We start from the raw sequence: 14876 nt of genomic DNA on the forward strand, positions 1-14876 counted from the left end.
GTTACAGAGCAGATCCTATCCGAGTCCAGCTATTGTACACCAAATACACCCAGATCATGGACAAGTGCAGACATTGCGACTCTAGAACCACCCTGGAGCATATCCTATGGGAATGTACGCCTGTAGTACAGGATAACGGCGCTGCAGCCTCTATCAGCGACAGCCTCCGCGCGCGCTAGGAGTCTGCGTTGCTCAGCTCGGACCTGCAGCACAAGACATATGATGCTTTTGCATTAAAAAAAAAAGAAGAATGTCAGTGGCAGTCAACATAATGTGACCAAGCACCTGCTCGCAAATGTGCAAATGAACTCATAAACTGAGGCCGAGATTAAGGACGTCAAGCCTGTGTCTGCACAACCCGAAACTTGCGCCCATCACCACCACTTGGCAAGCTTGCATTATTAATGCGAAGGCATTATATGTCCCACGAGGCAGAAAAGCTGGTGTTGTCCGCCACAAGTGGTACCCAGAATCAATGTGACATCATTGGCATCCTGTATGACATCACTAGTAATACAGAAGATAGTAAATGGTATAACTATGTTAATTATTAGTAATTGTGGGTAATTTGCAACAAAGTGAAGTTAGAACAAGTTAGAGTAAGGTGACTTAATGTGAATTAAAGTGGATTAAGGCGAATTAAGGTTGGTAAAAATTAGAGCAAGAAGGATTAAAGTGGATTAAGTACAAGTTGGAGCAAGGTGGCTATGGCATCACCCGCTGTGGTGGCTTAGTAGCTATGGCGTTGGGCTGCTAAGCACAAGGTTACGGGATTTAATCCTGGCCACGGCGGCCGCATTTCGATGGGGGAGAAATGCGAAAAGACCCGTGTACTTAGATTTAGGTGCACCTTAAAGAACCCCAGGTGGTGCAAATTTCCGGAGTCGCCCCACTATGGCGTGTCTCATAATTAGATCGTGGTTTTGTCATTTAAAACCCCATAATGTTTTTTAATTTGCCATCACATATCATGAACATAACCAATTAGAATTCGTTTTGCTTTTACATTACAATGATGTAAGGACACTTAAGTGACTGTCGATTCGCTTTGAACATCAGCTTTTCAGGTTACGACAACTGCAGCAACAAAAGGACTTTTTTGCTTTTATAAGATACCCGGTGAAGCAGCACCACAATCTGATCGTACAAAAAAAGTTGGGCGAGGTATTACTTGAAAAGGGGCGAGGGGGGCGGGGGCCAGGCATTTATTTTCGAGATTCTCGAAGCGCGACCAACCTTTTTTGCGCCTATGAATTGCAGCAAATATGCTGATTCACAGTACACCAGCCAGCCGCTCGTTTTATACGCGCGGCGGTTATCAGATCAGCCATTCCCGATTCGTCTCTATAACCAGCTCTACTGGTGGGGTAGTCATTGCGTCAATGTCAATCTGCAAGATGTTCAAGATCAGCCACGTCACAACATCGACAGGGTCCGAACTTTCCGCCCTCCGTAGCGCAGTACGTGCTGTATGTGCTGCAAGTCACCTCGGCTTTATTCTGTGACTGAAAGACAGCCTTGCAATCACTCTTATCAGCTCTGCAGTGCGCTGCGGCCCACATGAACAATTGGTAGCAGAGATACGATTACGCTACCATCAAGCAGTGGACAGAGGCCGCGACATTGTATTTCAGGAGCTACTGGTGCACTGCAACATTACTGGCAATGAAAGTACCGCCAAAACTGCTCGTAAGGCCCATGGTGAATGTGAAAGCACCTCGGTACCATTGTCGAGAACCTATGCAGCGTGGCACTTCGGCGGACTTGCCCGTATTACTTTAAGGAAATGGAACGCACCGGAGTTCACGAACCGGCACCTATATGCCATGGACCCGCATATGAAAAAACAACTTTTACCTGGTTATAACCGACGAGAAGAAACGTTGCTGTGCCACCTGCGAGTAGGAGTTCCACAAGCGCCTACTCATTCCTAATTGGAATGACGGACTGTCGCAACTGCAGCACATGTGGTGTCGAAGAAACAATCAAACATCTGTGTGACTGCCCCACATACGAAGATGACAGGAGTGCCCTTCGGATAGCTTTGGGGCCCTTGCACGACAAGCCATTCACAGAGGAGATCTTGGGCACTTGGTCTCGTGAGTCCGTTATGTGCAAGGCCACAAAGGCACTGGTGCGGTTCTTGAAATGCACCGGGCTGTATGACCGCCTGCGAGACTCTGCAATCTAAGTACGCTTCTGGTGTAACAGTGCAAACTGTGAGCTTCTTTCTTCCTTCTCTTTCAATCCCCTTTCTCCCTTCTCCAGTGCAGGATAGCCTACTGGGCTTAGCCTGGTTAACCTCCCTGCCTTTCGCTTATGGCTTGTCTCCCGATTCGTGCTCGGCGGTGAAAGGTGATGATGCGGTACTGTCTGCACAGTGAGCAACGCGGTACTTTGCAGTCACGGCGTACATGACCAGCGCCACGGAAGCGCAAGCACTGCATCGGGTGCCCCGTGCAACCACGAGAGCCAGTTCACCGCCGCCTAACCTTACTTGAAAAGGCAGGTCATCCACCTTCATGCCAGGCTTGAGCTTATAAGGAGCACTGAACGTGTTGTGGACCCTTCACTCACTCCTTGCACTCGCCAACGTTCGCGGGTAATCTCGGTGACCTTGCCGAAAGCCGCTAATGCGGTCCGGACATCTTCGTCGTCCACACCATGCAGAAGCCAGTGTAGCTATAAACCAAACCTGATGATCTTGTGGGTATATGATGAGACACCGTCGCCTTTTGACTTGTAACTCTTTCAAGTTCACCATCCGCTTTGCTTCCACGCTGTTCAAAGTCACTGCCCACACGTGGTTGATCTGATCAGATCCTAATTAAGGCTACGACAATTGTGTCCCGGAAATCTTCGACCCTAAAGAGTCCCACACGTACGTACGTCCCCGTGCAGAAACACGGCGTTGTTAACACGTCCTGTATATAGAAGCTGTAGTAGAATAACCGCCGCTCGAAGAGAGCTCATGATTCCAGCGTCAGACGCGCGCGACAGCCGGCGAATTATTACGCCCCAAATGCATGCCTTATGAATGCCCTTATGAATTTCTCGTAGGAGGGCGAGCGCGTTGAGACGCTTGGCGAGTTTCGATTTGGCCTTGCTGAAGCGCAGTCAGAACGCAGGCGCAAGCTTTCGCGGGCAAGGTCAAAGCCAAGGTGCGTACAGAAAACGCAAGCAACCAGAGAACTGCGTCTGCTACAACAGGGAGAAGCTTCTTAAGAGCATGCGTTGGAACGGAAGCGAGCGCGTTACCGGGCAAATTATGAGAGAAAGAAAGCACCGCAACAACAATTATTTCATTTACCAAACACAAGATTAGGAGTAAGAACGCGTTTACTGGGGAGACCGTCATAGTGGGCATGATATTCTTTGGAGTTGTTTATCTCTTAAAATACGACAGTCTATAGGCTTCAAGGGTAGATCATATAAGCTTCATAAGTAATAATTACAAAGAATGCTACCCATTACATGATAATTTCCCAGTGGGGAGTTTCTTCCGCAATTTTATTTCTCTCTGTCTCTCTCTAATGCTGAGCAAACACAGAATCGCTTCTTTGCAGAAATTCACTAAACTATGCCGTATTCGCCCTCGACACAGATCTCGCTAGAAGCAGCCATATGAAGGTTAACACTCTTGACAAAACCATATTGAGCTGCGCGGTGAATGGCATTTCTCGCACATCCCAGTACCGCTGCAGCCCACCATTGCAGCCGAGCCCAACCAGGCGCCAGATGGGGCCCGAGCCCATTGAAGAAGCGTCGTGTTCTTCATCGGAAGCCCCGTCGATCGTCGACTGCCGCTCGATGCTATAGACGCAGCCGGAGTTTCTGGTTCGCTGCAGTACCTTAATTCCGCAAGATGTAACTTACCCCAAGACGGCAGCGTCCTAGCGAAAAGTGTCTACACTCTAAAACGAAGCTAGGAAGTTGCATTGACGCCAGCAACTTGTCAGTGGGGATGCCCGCTTTCGTAGCAATGAGACTCCGATGTAACGAAGTTGAAGGGGGAGCCAAAACTTCTTTCTTTATATTCGTCATTTCTTTATAACGGATGTCCTCCAGGGCCTGCCGGTCCATGGAGCGAACCGGGCGAGGGGGCGATCAGTGTACCATTGAGTAACGCGAAGCCGATGGAAAACACCGCCGAATTACCGAAATGTTTTCCTCAGTGCAGTTTCCAACACAGTTGCCACTGTACGGAGCGGGCGAGGACGCGCGACACCACATGTGGCTCGGCGTGTTCGAACCTGTGGTGGTCGTTTGGCGGAAGAAACGAAGCTGTGACCACAGAGTTTAGTGGGAAGACATCTTCGAAGCCCACATTGAAGTCCTCATAAGTTTTTAGTTCTGAATGTGTCGGTACATGCAATGACAGAAAATGCAAAGTGGCATTTATGCTGTTTGTAAAAGTGCGCTGATAAGAATGTTCTAGTATTTATTAGTCTTCCATAAGTCTGCTGTCTGTGAGGTCACGGAATGAGGCAGCACTGCTTTAATTTTTATAACTGTGGTCAATTCTATGCTATTAGTATGAAATGAAAGTGGTACTCTCAGGATTTCATATTACTTTTTTCATGCATGGAAAGTTGTACTACTGTGCACATTTCAACACTGAAGCAGTACGATCGAGGACACGTGACGTTAGGTGTACTATAGACATGACGTAGTGTACTGTGGGCAGCGCATACGCTCACAGCAAGGCTAAGCTCTACGTGTAATGATTGTGTGGCAGTGCATAAAAGCAAAACTTAACAGCTTCACAACATTGTCGGTGACGCCAAAAAATAATGTTCATTCTGATGACAAGGCACAAATGGTAAAGCTCATAAAGCACGATGCGAAATCTTGTGATGATGGGGCACTCTGTGCTTTATACTGATCAAAAGGCACCACGTGAAGTGGCAGCTTTGTGTCGTTTAGGCATGCGCAACTGAACTTAGGCGCTCATTTTTACTCGTACTAACATTCTTACTACTGGGACCAAAACTGCAATTCTTTAACGCCCTGGGTTTGGATGAAAGCACGTATGGTGGAGCTAGCACCATACAAGATTCCTTAAGGCTTATAATCACGCTTTGCGAAAGTTTCATCACAGAAACTGACCATCATGTAGACTTAACAATCAACGATAGCCTTCACATTTCACAGCCATTCTTAAAGCTGATGTGGGGCATATAAGCGGCCAAAGAGCCTATTTTTGCATGTTGATTATGTGGACATCGAAGATTTAAGCCGCCACATTTTTTTTTTCTCTCACACTTAGAGAGGTGCACACAGTAGGGACATTCAGCGTGTCCGCTAGTCCGACAAACGGGAGTGGTTTGGGCGGATTGCCGGATGTGCGGGGGCGTAAACGTGAGCGGCCGGAGCGATGCAGCCGCCTGGTGTTGTAGAGGTCAACCAGACAAACACAGAGCTAGAATTGCAGTAACCTACTTTATTCTGCTTCGCCGCTAGTGCAAATTTTCGGCAGCGGCGTAATGGTGTTCGCAATAACGCCGCTGTCGGGAGTTTACACCCCAGCTAAGAAGAATATAGTAATTGGCTCTGTCTTTAGGTGGTTCAGCTTTGCACCACCAGCTGGCGCCACCTATCTGGCCGCTCACGTTTACGCCCCGCTCATCTGGCAAATCGGCGGCGCTTGCCGGAATACCGGATGGGCTGAAATTCCCTAGTTTCGCAAGTTTTTTCAGCGTTTGCACGTAACACGTGAATGGAAGTCGGTGATGACAGTAGAGCTTCCGTTGTGGCAGTAACAGATACAGGTTGCTTTGAACAGCGGCAGTCATCACTGCCTCACTCAAAACACTGTTCTTTTGAAAACCGCATAATGTCACTCAGGGCTTGTCGAGCCAGTTCTGCGGGTGCACGGTGAAAGGAGAGCAGCAATTACTGTCCGTCAGTATCGCCGCGACCAAAGCAAGTCACTCTCTGCTCAATGTGATGGGCAGCTGCCACGCCTCCAGAAGAAAGACACATGAGTGGAACCTATAAAAGATGACCAGCGGCAGGGCCACCCTAGAAATGATGCCCCACGACACGGCCCCGTACATGGCCAGCTGCTGCTGACTGGATATGTGGTTCTGGTTCGTGAACGTCTCCAAGAGCCAGAGCACCAGGTTGCTGAACATGAGAAACGTGACGACTTGCAAGCCGGACTTGTTGTTCTTCTTAGGCAGGCAACGCATGGCGAGTCGCTGGACGAACAGCGACTGTAGGCTCGCAAACAGCACCATGAAGGCTCCGTCCACGAGGAGGAGCACGTGCTCGGACCCTTCGAAGATTCTCGAGGCACCGGCGACGACACCGAAAACGCCGTACGTGTAAAGGGCAAGGAGGCCGATGCCCTGCAGGATTGAGTTGAGCTGCGTCGTCCTGCCGCGCTTGTGGTAAGCGCCGCCGACAGTGCAGAGTCCGATGGCCGTTGCCATAGCCGAAAGACCCTGGACGGCGCAGTGGAGAGTGGTGACTGCGGAAAGCGTCTCGATTTCCATGTTCTCGTTGCTGAGCACGAAAAAAAGGATGAGAACAATGACGCCGGCCACAAGAACAAGCAGGCCCAGGAAGAGGCCCTTGCTGGAACCCTGGCAGTCCACGACACGGTCGGTAGAGGAGGTGACGGCAGCTTCAATGCGGTCGGTAGTGGGTGAGTACCGGCGGCCATAGTAGTTCTTGCCCCTGGTGCAGTAGGAATAGTTGTCCCAGATGTTGTAGACGACCACGGCAGCCACGACGCTGTACTGGACGATGAAGGGCGTCAAGAAGGGCGATGCTTTCTGCCAGATGGCGCCCACCGTCGTGTTGTGCAGGCAGCGTTGCAGCGTAAGCATACGTTCCATGGGCAGGTTGTCCATGGACCGCCACAGGCAGTCCGACGTGACTGCATGGTGAGAGAGACACATCAAAACCTTGCTGAGCGTGGTCCAGTCCAACAAGACAGCTCGTGGAATTAGGCAAATGACTTATTTTGCAGAAAAATACTGCTGCGTTGAGCTGCGTATGGTCGTTGGCCTTCTACTAATTGCCATTTTAAGGCGACTAGCCAGAATTTTAGAGTGCAGCTCTTAAGCCCAGACCACACGTACGCTTGCGCACGCGCGCATGCTCGCGTCAGCGCCCACGCACGCGTAGACGGCGCGGCGCGGCTCGTACGTGTCGAAATGCGGCGCGATCTCGGTGAACAGTTCGTCGCTGTTACCGCCATGTTATCGCGCGCTTGGGCTGCCTTGCATTGGCGCGCCTGGCTACGCAGCTACGGCATGGTACATTCAACTCTCAGTGTAATTTATATCATGAAAGAAAGTGCTTCTTTCATTTCGGTGCTGATCTTATAGCTCTAAAGATATAGCTATAACGTTTATAGATTTCGCAACATTTTGAAACACTGTAACAAAGTACGAAGTGGCGTGCGCCAAGCAGTCTATGACTGAGCCCAGTGACATAGGCTGCAAGTTATCTAGGAGGCTATGCCAGTGAATGGGCGCTGTCGCGCGTCTTTGTGAATGCAAACCGCCATTCCTCGCTGGGCGCGGCAGGCGCAAGGCCCGTAGACGTGAACTTGCGCGCGTTCGCAGGTGTACGTGTGGTCTGGGCTTTAGGCGCCCGTTCGTGCGGAGAGCGTCGGCGTTTTCCCTCGTAACCGAGCGAACGAACACAGCGAAGGATGAAAGCGAACGCGGAGAGCAGTGGCAGAAGAAAGACGGCTATAGCGAAGAGAGCAGGAAGGAAGCAGGAATAAACAAAAAGACAGGGAGGAAAGTGGAGGAAGAGGGTATGACGAAAGCGCGAGAAGAAAAGTGTAGCGCCGCGCAAGACGGCTTTGCGGCGACAATGGCTACGAGATGGCGCCAGAGTAATGCGCGTCTTCTGCATTGAAACAAAGCGCTGCATGAGCGGAGATCTGTCTGCGGCGGCTGCTGTGAATTGCCCCCACGTGACACCAAAGCGCCACCTCTCGCGATCTTCCGATTAGCGCGGCAGTCGCGCCATACATCAATCCGTTTGCAACGTGCCGCACGAGACAGACTGTCCGCGCCAGCCACTATATCGCGGAATGAAAACACGTATACAGCTGCGCTTAGATTTCGTGTTAGAGGGTATCGTAATCTTTGGCGAATTTTTCATTGTTGAACAATTTTTAGTCGCTACCCGTTTCAATTTCTATACGCACAAAACGTAAATAGAGGGCACGAAATGTATAACTGCAGAGGAAGGTCTGAAGGGTTGTAGAATCGAGACCGCTATGTAAATGAATTTCACCATATATATTATAAAAGCTAAATGGTGCGGCGAATATTAAATATAAAAACAAGTGGTTATTCAGCAAAAATGAAAGAACTAATCTCTAAGAAGAGGGAAGAGCGCAGTCCTTTTATAGCTGTTATTCTCCAAGTTTCGGGTCTATATGTTAACACAGGGATATTATTACACTGACTGTTGTATACTTTTCAAGGATATACATAAGGTGCCGTATATGTATTGCCATGTTGCGAACGTCGTAGTAGGATAGCTGTGAGATATAAATTTAACCCTTTATTGAGCGAACCTGTGCCCAGCAAAACAAGTAACACTCGAGCGCAACAATAACAGTGAGCTAAGTCGGCGATCGTCGAAAATCTAATTCTGCAGATCAGGGGCGTCGGCTATATATATACATAGCTCAACCAGCTCAACTAACCTTCCAGCGTAATTTCTGGTGGTCGTGTAAGTTCTAGAATGTACACCAGTATTCCCGTCGCGTACAGAATTCGATTACACGAGGCTCGGCGACAACGTAGACGACTGATAGAACCATCGATAACATTCGAGAAACTTCCGATACAAGAAGGCGCATATTGCGCTGAGCAATAACCATTAACAGTTGTTAGCTCGTGAAATTCGGCCACTGGATACAGATGAAGAAGTATGCGTGTCAGTATCACGAGTTCATTGTGCCTGCCATATGCGCTCAAGCCCCTATTTTTATTCGCTCGACAGTTTCCTTTTCACCCGCGTTCCTGCGACTGCTTGGCGCTGTTAGATACGGGACCTTTTCCTGCGCCTCCTTCGAGTTCACAGACCACATCAAATCGCGTCACACCTAATTAAGGAACGCAGAAGCACATCTACCACGTTCCCGAGGCGCAGCACGTCCAAACAAGTTGGCGTCCTCCACCTCGTGCGCCGCATGTGGAACTATTCATTGCTTGACTCTTCCCGAAAGTGTAGCGGGAGCCTGCCACGGTTCCAGGTAACGTGGGTCCCGAGCAAAGCTGATTTGCGGTTCTGAAAGGTCGCTCGAGAACAAACCGCCTACCCCCGCTGTGCGCTTGCAAGCCGCGAGGCAAAACGGCTGTAATGAACCGTGAAGCCCTGGCAGCAACCCCCCCATCCGCCTTTGTGACGGCAGTTGCAGACGAGAAAGGCAATACCGGAGACAAGTAATCCCTCAAGTGGAGACAATGGTGGAGACAGGTGGAGACGATGGAGCAACCCTCTGCGCCGGGTGTGACTTGCACTCGCACGGGCGCCTATACCATTGGCCGAAAATGACGCCACCTGAGTGGGCTCGCCAATAGGCCGAACGTGACGTGACTTCGAGACACCGAAGGGGTTAAAAGCCAGAGACCGGGAGCAGCAAGGGAGCATTCCTTCATTCATCTCTTTCGAACTTCTTGCCACGGGCCGCAGCGTCCGAGTTGCTGCCGGCCCGTAATGACGTTATGACTGTTAATTTCTTTGTACTCTCACTGTAAATAATGTAAATAAACCTCCAGTTTTCATCACAAGGTCCTCCTCAACCTCGGCCAACTCCCGCACTCAACGGCAAGGTCCAAAATCTGGGGGACAGCAATTGGGATTGTCCTCCAGATCCAACAGCGCATGCAAGCGTACTCCATCACGCTTCAAGTGACTGACGAAAAAAAGAACGCCAACTGTTTGCTCTGTACTCGCGGACAACTTCCTGCGGCAATGAAGGGAAAGCTACGGGGGCGGAGCTTCTGCAGATGTGTTACCGCGCCAAGTAGTCCGCCAGCTGTGACATAGTTACTAGCACTAACAAGACTAACGAAAAAAAAGTGGGACAGGACAAAGCGCTAGCGCTCTGCCCTGTCCCACGTTTTTTTTTTCGGTAGTCTTGTTAGCGCTAGTAACTTCTTTTCTTTTCTATTTTTTATTGTACTATACGTTCGGAGACGCGACTATGACCTCTGGAATTTAGTGCCAGTGCGCAAAAAAACGAAGGCGCTCCAATATCGGTGGACGTACAGAACACTTTGTGGCCGCCTTGGTCGTCTATGACGTGCGTGGTGAAGTTGAATCCCTTGGGCGGCCCGATGATCTGCCCATCCTGGACAACGTGGCCCTGCCGGAGCCACTCGCTGGCCGTCTCCCAGAGCAGCAACTTGAGCCAGACGGCGATATTGGTGACCACGAGGTGGACCAGCACCAGGTGGCGCAAGCAGCCCAGTGATCGGGCCACGGTCTGCGTACGCAAAACACACGAAACGTCAACTACTCAGGGACACATGACTATAGTAGCTCTCAGACAATCGTAAATCGCCTTGTTGCGACGAATGAGAACATAACGGAAAGCACGAAATGATCCTTTGCTGGCATGCATTAGTATTTCGGAACTCTCTCAGCGCTAGTTCGGAGGAAGAGGAGAGGGTGAGCTGCACATAGGGGATCAAATCACAAACGAAGGCCGAAATTTCGTTTTTCGATCGATGTGCTCGCACGAAAACGCGGGCGGCGATGGGATCACGTCGGTGCGTGCGTGATATTTCACTTTCTAAGCGATTTTTGTGGCAACCAAACCAAGCCCTCAGGTCGAATTGCCATATATTTTCGAATGCAATTTAGTTATTTGGAAACGTAATGAGCTATAGCATGTACCATTTACCGTCACAGATTTCGAAGATACAGGGAGCAGCTTCGGGAATCCGAAAGTGGTGGCGCCGCGCCTTTGTATTGACATGTCAAACGTGTCTCCAAAAAGAGATCGACTGTCTGGATAGGCATTTTATATGATTTCTGCAATTTTCTTTTTTGTTTTTTTTTCTTTTCTGTAGTACCGCATGCACCACACGTGGGCTATATATCTTTTTACGTTATTTTCTCAATAAAGACCAGTTGTAAGAGGATGGTCGCTAGGGTCATCTTAAACACTCGTCCGCGTGGTTACCTAATTGGGCTGTAATTTCTAAGCCGCTCGATAAAATGTTTTCACCTAGCGGCCGTGGCAGAGTTTTCCACCGCAGCTCCACTGCCACCAGCTATAATGAAAATCTATGTCTGTATTCAGAAAAGTTTCCACGCGCGCTAGAGTGGTTCCGTCGGCCGCCGGGCAAGTGATGATTAGTTCTTATGAATGAATAGCTTTGTGAATGAGAGTTCTTTCCTCGTTAGAAGTGGTACAGCCGCAGACCTGTGCATTCATGAAGACGAAGTGCATCTGCAGGAAGGTGAACAGCGCGTGGAGCACAGGCATGGCCAAGTTCACAGGGTCGGTGCACGGCTTGGTCAGCGTGAATATGGTGGCGATCTCGAGGCCGCACGACAGCAGAGTCCCCAGGCCGAACACTGCAAGAGGGCGAGGAGAGAGCCGCGGTAAACTCCATCTGCGCCAAAGCCGCTTGCTGTTACGCTTTCGGCGCTAAAAAGTGAACGGAAAACGAGAAGGCGTTGTTCTAACTCAGAAAGTGTTGTACGGCTGTAAGTATCACATCAACTTTCTGTCAAAATCTAACCGAAATGCTCCAGCAGTTATTGCGTGAACATTTCAATCTGTGTGAAATGCTTAAACTTACGAGTTCTACCAAAATGCATTTCCCAGCCGCGCGCGTGCATATCCAGCTTTCGTCAAATGTCGTCACAGCTCCACCAAGGACCTACCACAGGTGTGGTCAGTAATGCGAAGCCTGTTTTCATAGGTGATGCAAACCGTACCGTTAACATTCATTTGGGAAATGCGCTCTCCTAATAAGGAACGACTAAAACAAAAGGCGCGTACACCGCGCCACCAACAAGCCACGACAAAACGGGACGTCTGACATGACATTGCGAGAGTGCATCTTCAGAACATATCCAGAGAAAGGCAGCCTCTACCTGCAAGAAAAAAAAATGAATCTCCGTCTTCTGGTCCGACCTCGCCGACTTCATCTATGACGCACACGGACCGGGTGGTCGTCTCCACGAGAATCACTTCCGAAAAAACGAGACGCCAATGTTCCTGTAAAAAACTTTCGCACATGCCTTTAGTGCTTAAGACGCTTGTGTCGATAAAGATCATACTAATCAAATTAGACACATTGTTCGCTTCTACGACCTCTGAAACTTCAGTGCTTCTGGAACTGTTCCTTCGTGCCTTGGTCCCCATTAGCTCTCCTTTCAGCAAAGCAAAAAATATCAGTGGCGATGACTTACCGATGACTCCTATTCGGAGGTAAATGCTGACGTCTGAGCAGGCCGTCATGACACGACCGCGACGCAGCGCTGCTTCAGGGTCGGCCCCATGACGTGACGGCTGGCCGGTCAGCGCTGGACACCGGTCCACCATGGTGCTCACGTAGACGCCCAGGAGGCAGACCACCGACCCGCCCAGCAGGTACGCGTACAGGTAGCCCTGCGACACGCACCGTCGTTCTGAAGCTCTCTATACCTGCTCATCACGCTCTACGTGTCGTAACATGAGCTACATTCATTTGGCAGCCTTACGGTTCAAGTACAGTGCACTTTGAGACGCACCACTACACGACTTTCGAGGATATTTGTCATCTTAATGCGAAGTTTTCTTCTCCGAGTCACATAACATGGGCATGTCTGCAAACTGACGTAGTCCCAATCCTATCACATGCAAGTGGAGCAATGGGAGGAACTGCTGTCTAGCGACCGCAGCGAAGACCAGCTATCGGCCTAGTGCGGCGTACACGACGGACAGCAGAAGCCAGTGAAGCCCTGGACTGAGGGCAGCCGAACATTGCGATAGAGGACGATAGAGGTTGAAGACCTCCGGGGAAGACACAAGGAGAAAGACTCCCCTGAAGAATGCGCCTCAGCCGCAGAACAACATAATTACTAGAACTCAATAAGGTTCTCACTCACTCACTCACTCACTCACTCACTCACTCACTCACTCACTCACTCACTCACTCACTCACTCACTCACTCACTCACTCACTCACTCACTCACTCACTCACTCACTCACTCGCTCGCTCGCTCACTCACTCGCTCGCTCACTCACTCGCTCCCTCACTCCCTCCCTCACTCACTCACTCACTCACTCACTCACTCACTCACTCACTCACTCACTCACTCACTCACTCACTCACTCACTCACTCGCTCACTCACTCACTCACTCACTCACTCACTCACTCACTCACTCACTCACTCACTCACTCACTCACTCACTCACTCACTCACTCACTCACTCACTCACTCCATTTCCGAGTCAACTCAGTTTTTGTCGTATATCTCGACCCTTTCTTGGGCCGATACCCAAGATAGTTCATGCAGTCTGAAAATAAATGCCACTGGAGCCATGGGTGCGTGCCACTGGGTGTGGGTCGCTTTTCAACGAACCTCTTTGACACCAACTTGGGTCAGCGGGTATCACAAGTGCACCACATACGTAGTGACATCTACGTAATGCCGTAGATGTCAACTTGAGTTGGGTCTGCTTGGAATATTTTTAATGTATGGCTGCCACTACCTGATTAATCGTCGTGGTTTATTCAATTAGCGGACTTACATGCGACGACATTCATTTCCGTTTTTTTTCTTCTTTCCGATTATGGGGTTTCACGGGCCAAAGCCACGATCTGATCATGCGGCACCAATCGAAATGCGGCGGCCGTGGCCGGGATTCCATCCCGCGACCTCGTACTCAACAGCGCAACACCATAGCCACTAAGCAACCACGGCGGGTATTCATTTCCATTTAACGCCTCTTGGGAAGTATTAAGTCGACGCTGTGCTGTTTTCTTTCTTTCTTTCTTTCTTTCTTTCTTTCTTTCTTTCTTTCTTTCTTTCTTTCTTTCTTTCTTTCTCTTTGTCACACGCTCATTCTCCAGAAATATATTAAGAAAGGTGTTCTTGGCAAGCTCTCCCCAAACTTTAATGGTAATTGAGCATTTTTATTTGCACGATAGAAAGAGTTCGGCCTTTTTACGTCAGTCAGATATCTCTGCCTTTTGTTATTCTCTTATGCATTTCGCTTATAATTAACGTGCCACAATGAGTTCCCTGGCGTGACTCACGTGAAAGCGTAGAAGAGGCACGGAGTTGTCCATAACTTCCGTCAACACCAGGACGGTCGTGATAACCACAGCTATTTTGCCATACAGTGCGCTCACCATGTTGCACGTCATAGATTTTGTGCGCCTCCTGCAAAAAGACATTAGGAAAATACCTTGTATGCTTGTACGCATCTGTGCTCAGGGTTTTAAGGAGAAAAAGCATGTTAGCACCGTCTTCACTCTAGCAACTTGTAATCGCACCTCACAGCAGTTTACGATAGCAGCAGTTTACGATAGGTAGCGAGGCACTGAAAGTGGTAAGGGAATACATTTACTTAGGACAGGTAGTGACTGCGGATCCGGATCATGAGACTGAAATAATCCGAAGAATAAGAATGGGCTGGGGTGCGTTTGGCAGGCATTCTCAGATCATGAACAGCAGGTTGCCATTATCCCTCAAGAGAAACGTGTATAACAGCTGTGTCTTACCAGTACTTACGTACGGGGCAGAAACCTGGAGGCTTACGAAAAGGGTTCTACTTAAATTGAGGACGAGGCAACGAGATATGGAAAGAAGAATGATAGGTGTAACGTTAAGGGATAAGAAAAGAGCAGATTGGGTGAGGGAACAAACGCGAGTTAATGACAT

The 14876-nt window shown here is 49.5% G+C and overlaps 1 protein-coding gene across 1 annotated transcript in view; it reads right to left on the minus strand.

The window, feature by feature from the left end:
* Positions 1-4328: 4328 nt before the first annotated feature.
* LOC135914083 (proton channel OtopLc-like) overlaps positions 4329-14876 on the minus strand; it is a 29643-nt gene continuing 19095 nt past the window's right edge. The window contains exons 3-7 of the mRNA XM_065446826.1: positions 14249-14375; positions 12415-12613; positions 11417-11571; positions 10255-10471; positions 4329-6886 (exon numbers count right to left, since the gene is read on the minus strand). Of these exons, the coding sequence (XP_065302898.1) occupies positions 5931-6886; positions 10255-10471; positions 11417-11571; positions 12415-12613; positions 14249-14375 (1654 nt within the window). The 3' untranslated portion in view covers positions 4329-5930. The remainder of the gene's footprint in view (positions 6887-10254; positions 10472-11416; positions 11572-12414; positions 12614-14248; positions 14376-14876) is intronic.

The sequence above is a fragment of the Dermacentor albipictus genome, chromosome 3 (assembly GCF_038994185.2).
Source record: "Dermacentor albipictus isolate Rhodes 1998 colony chromosome 3, USDA_Dalb.pri_finalv2, whole genome shotgun sequence".
Classification (NCBI taxonomy): domain Eukaryota; kingdom Metazoa; phylum Arthropoda; class Arachnida; order Ixodida; family Ixodidae; genus Dermacentor; species Dermacentor albipictus.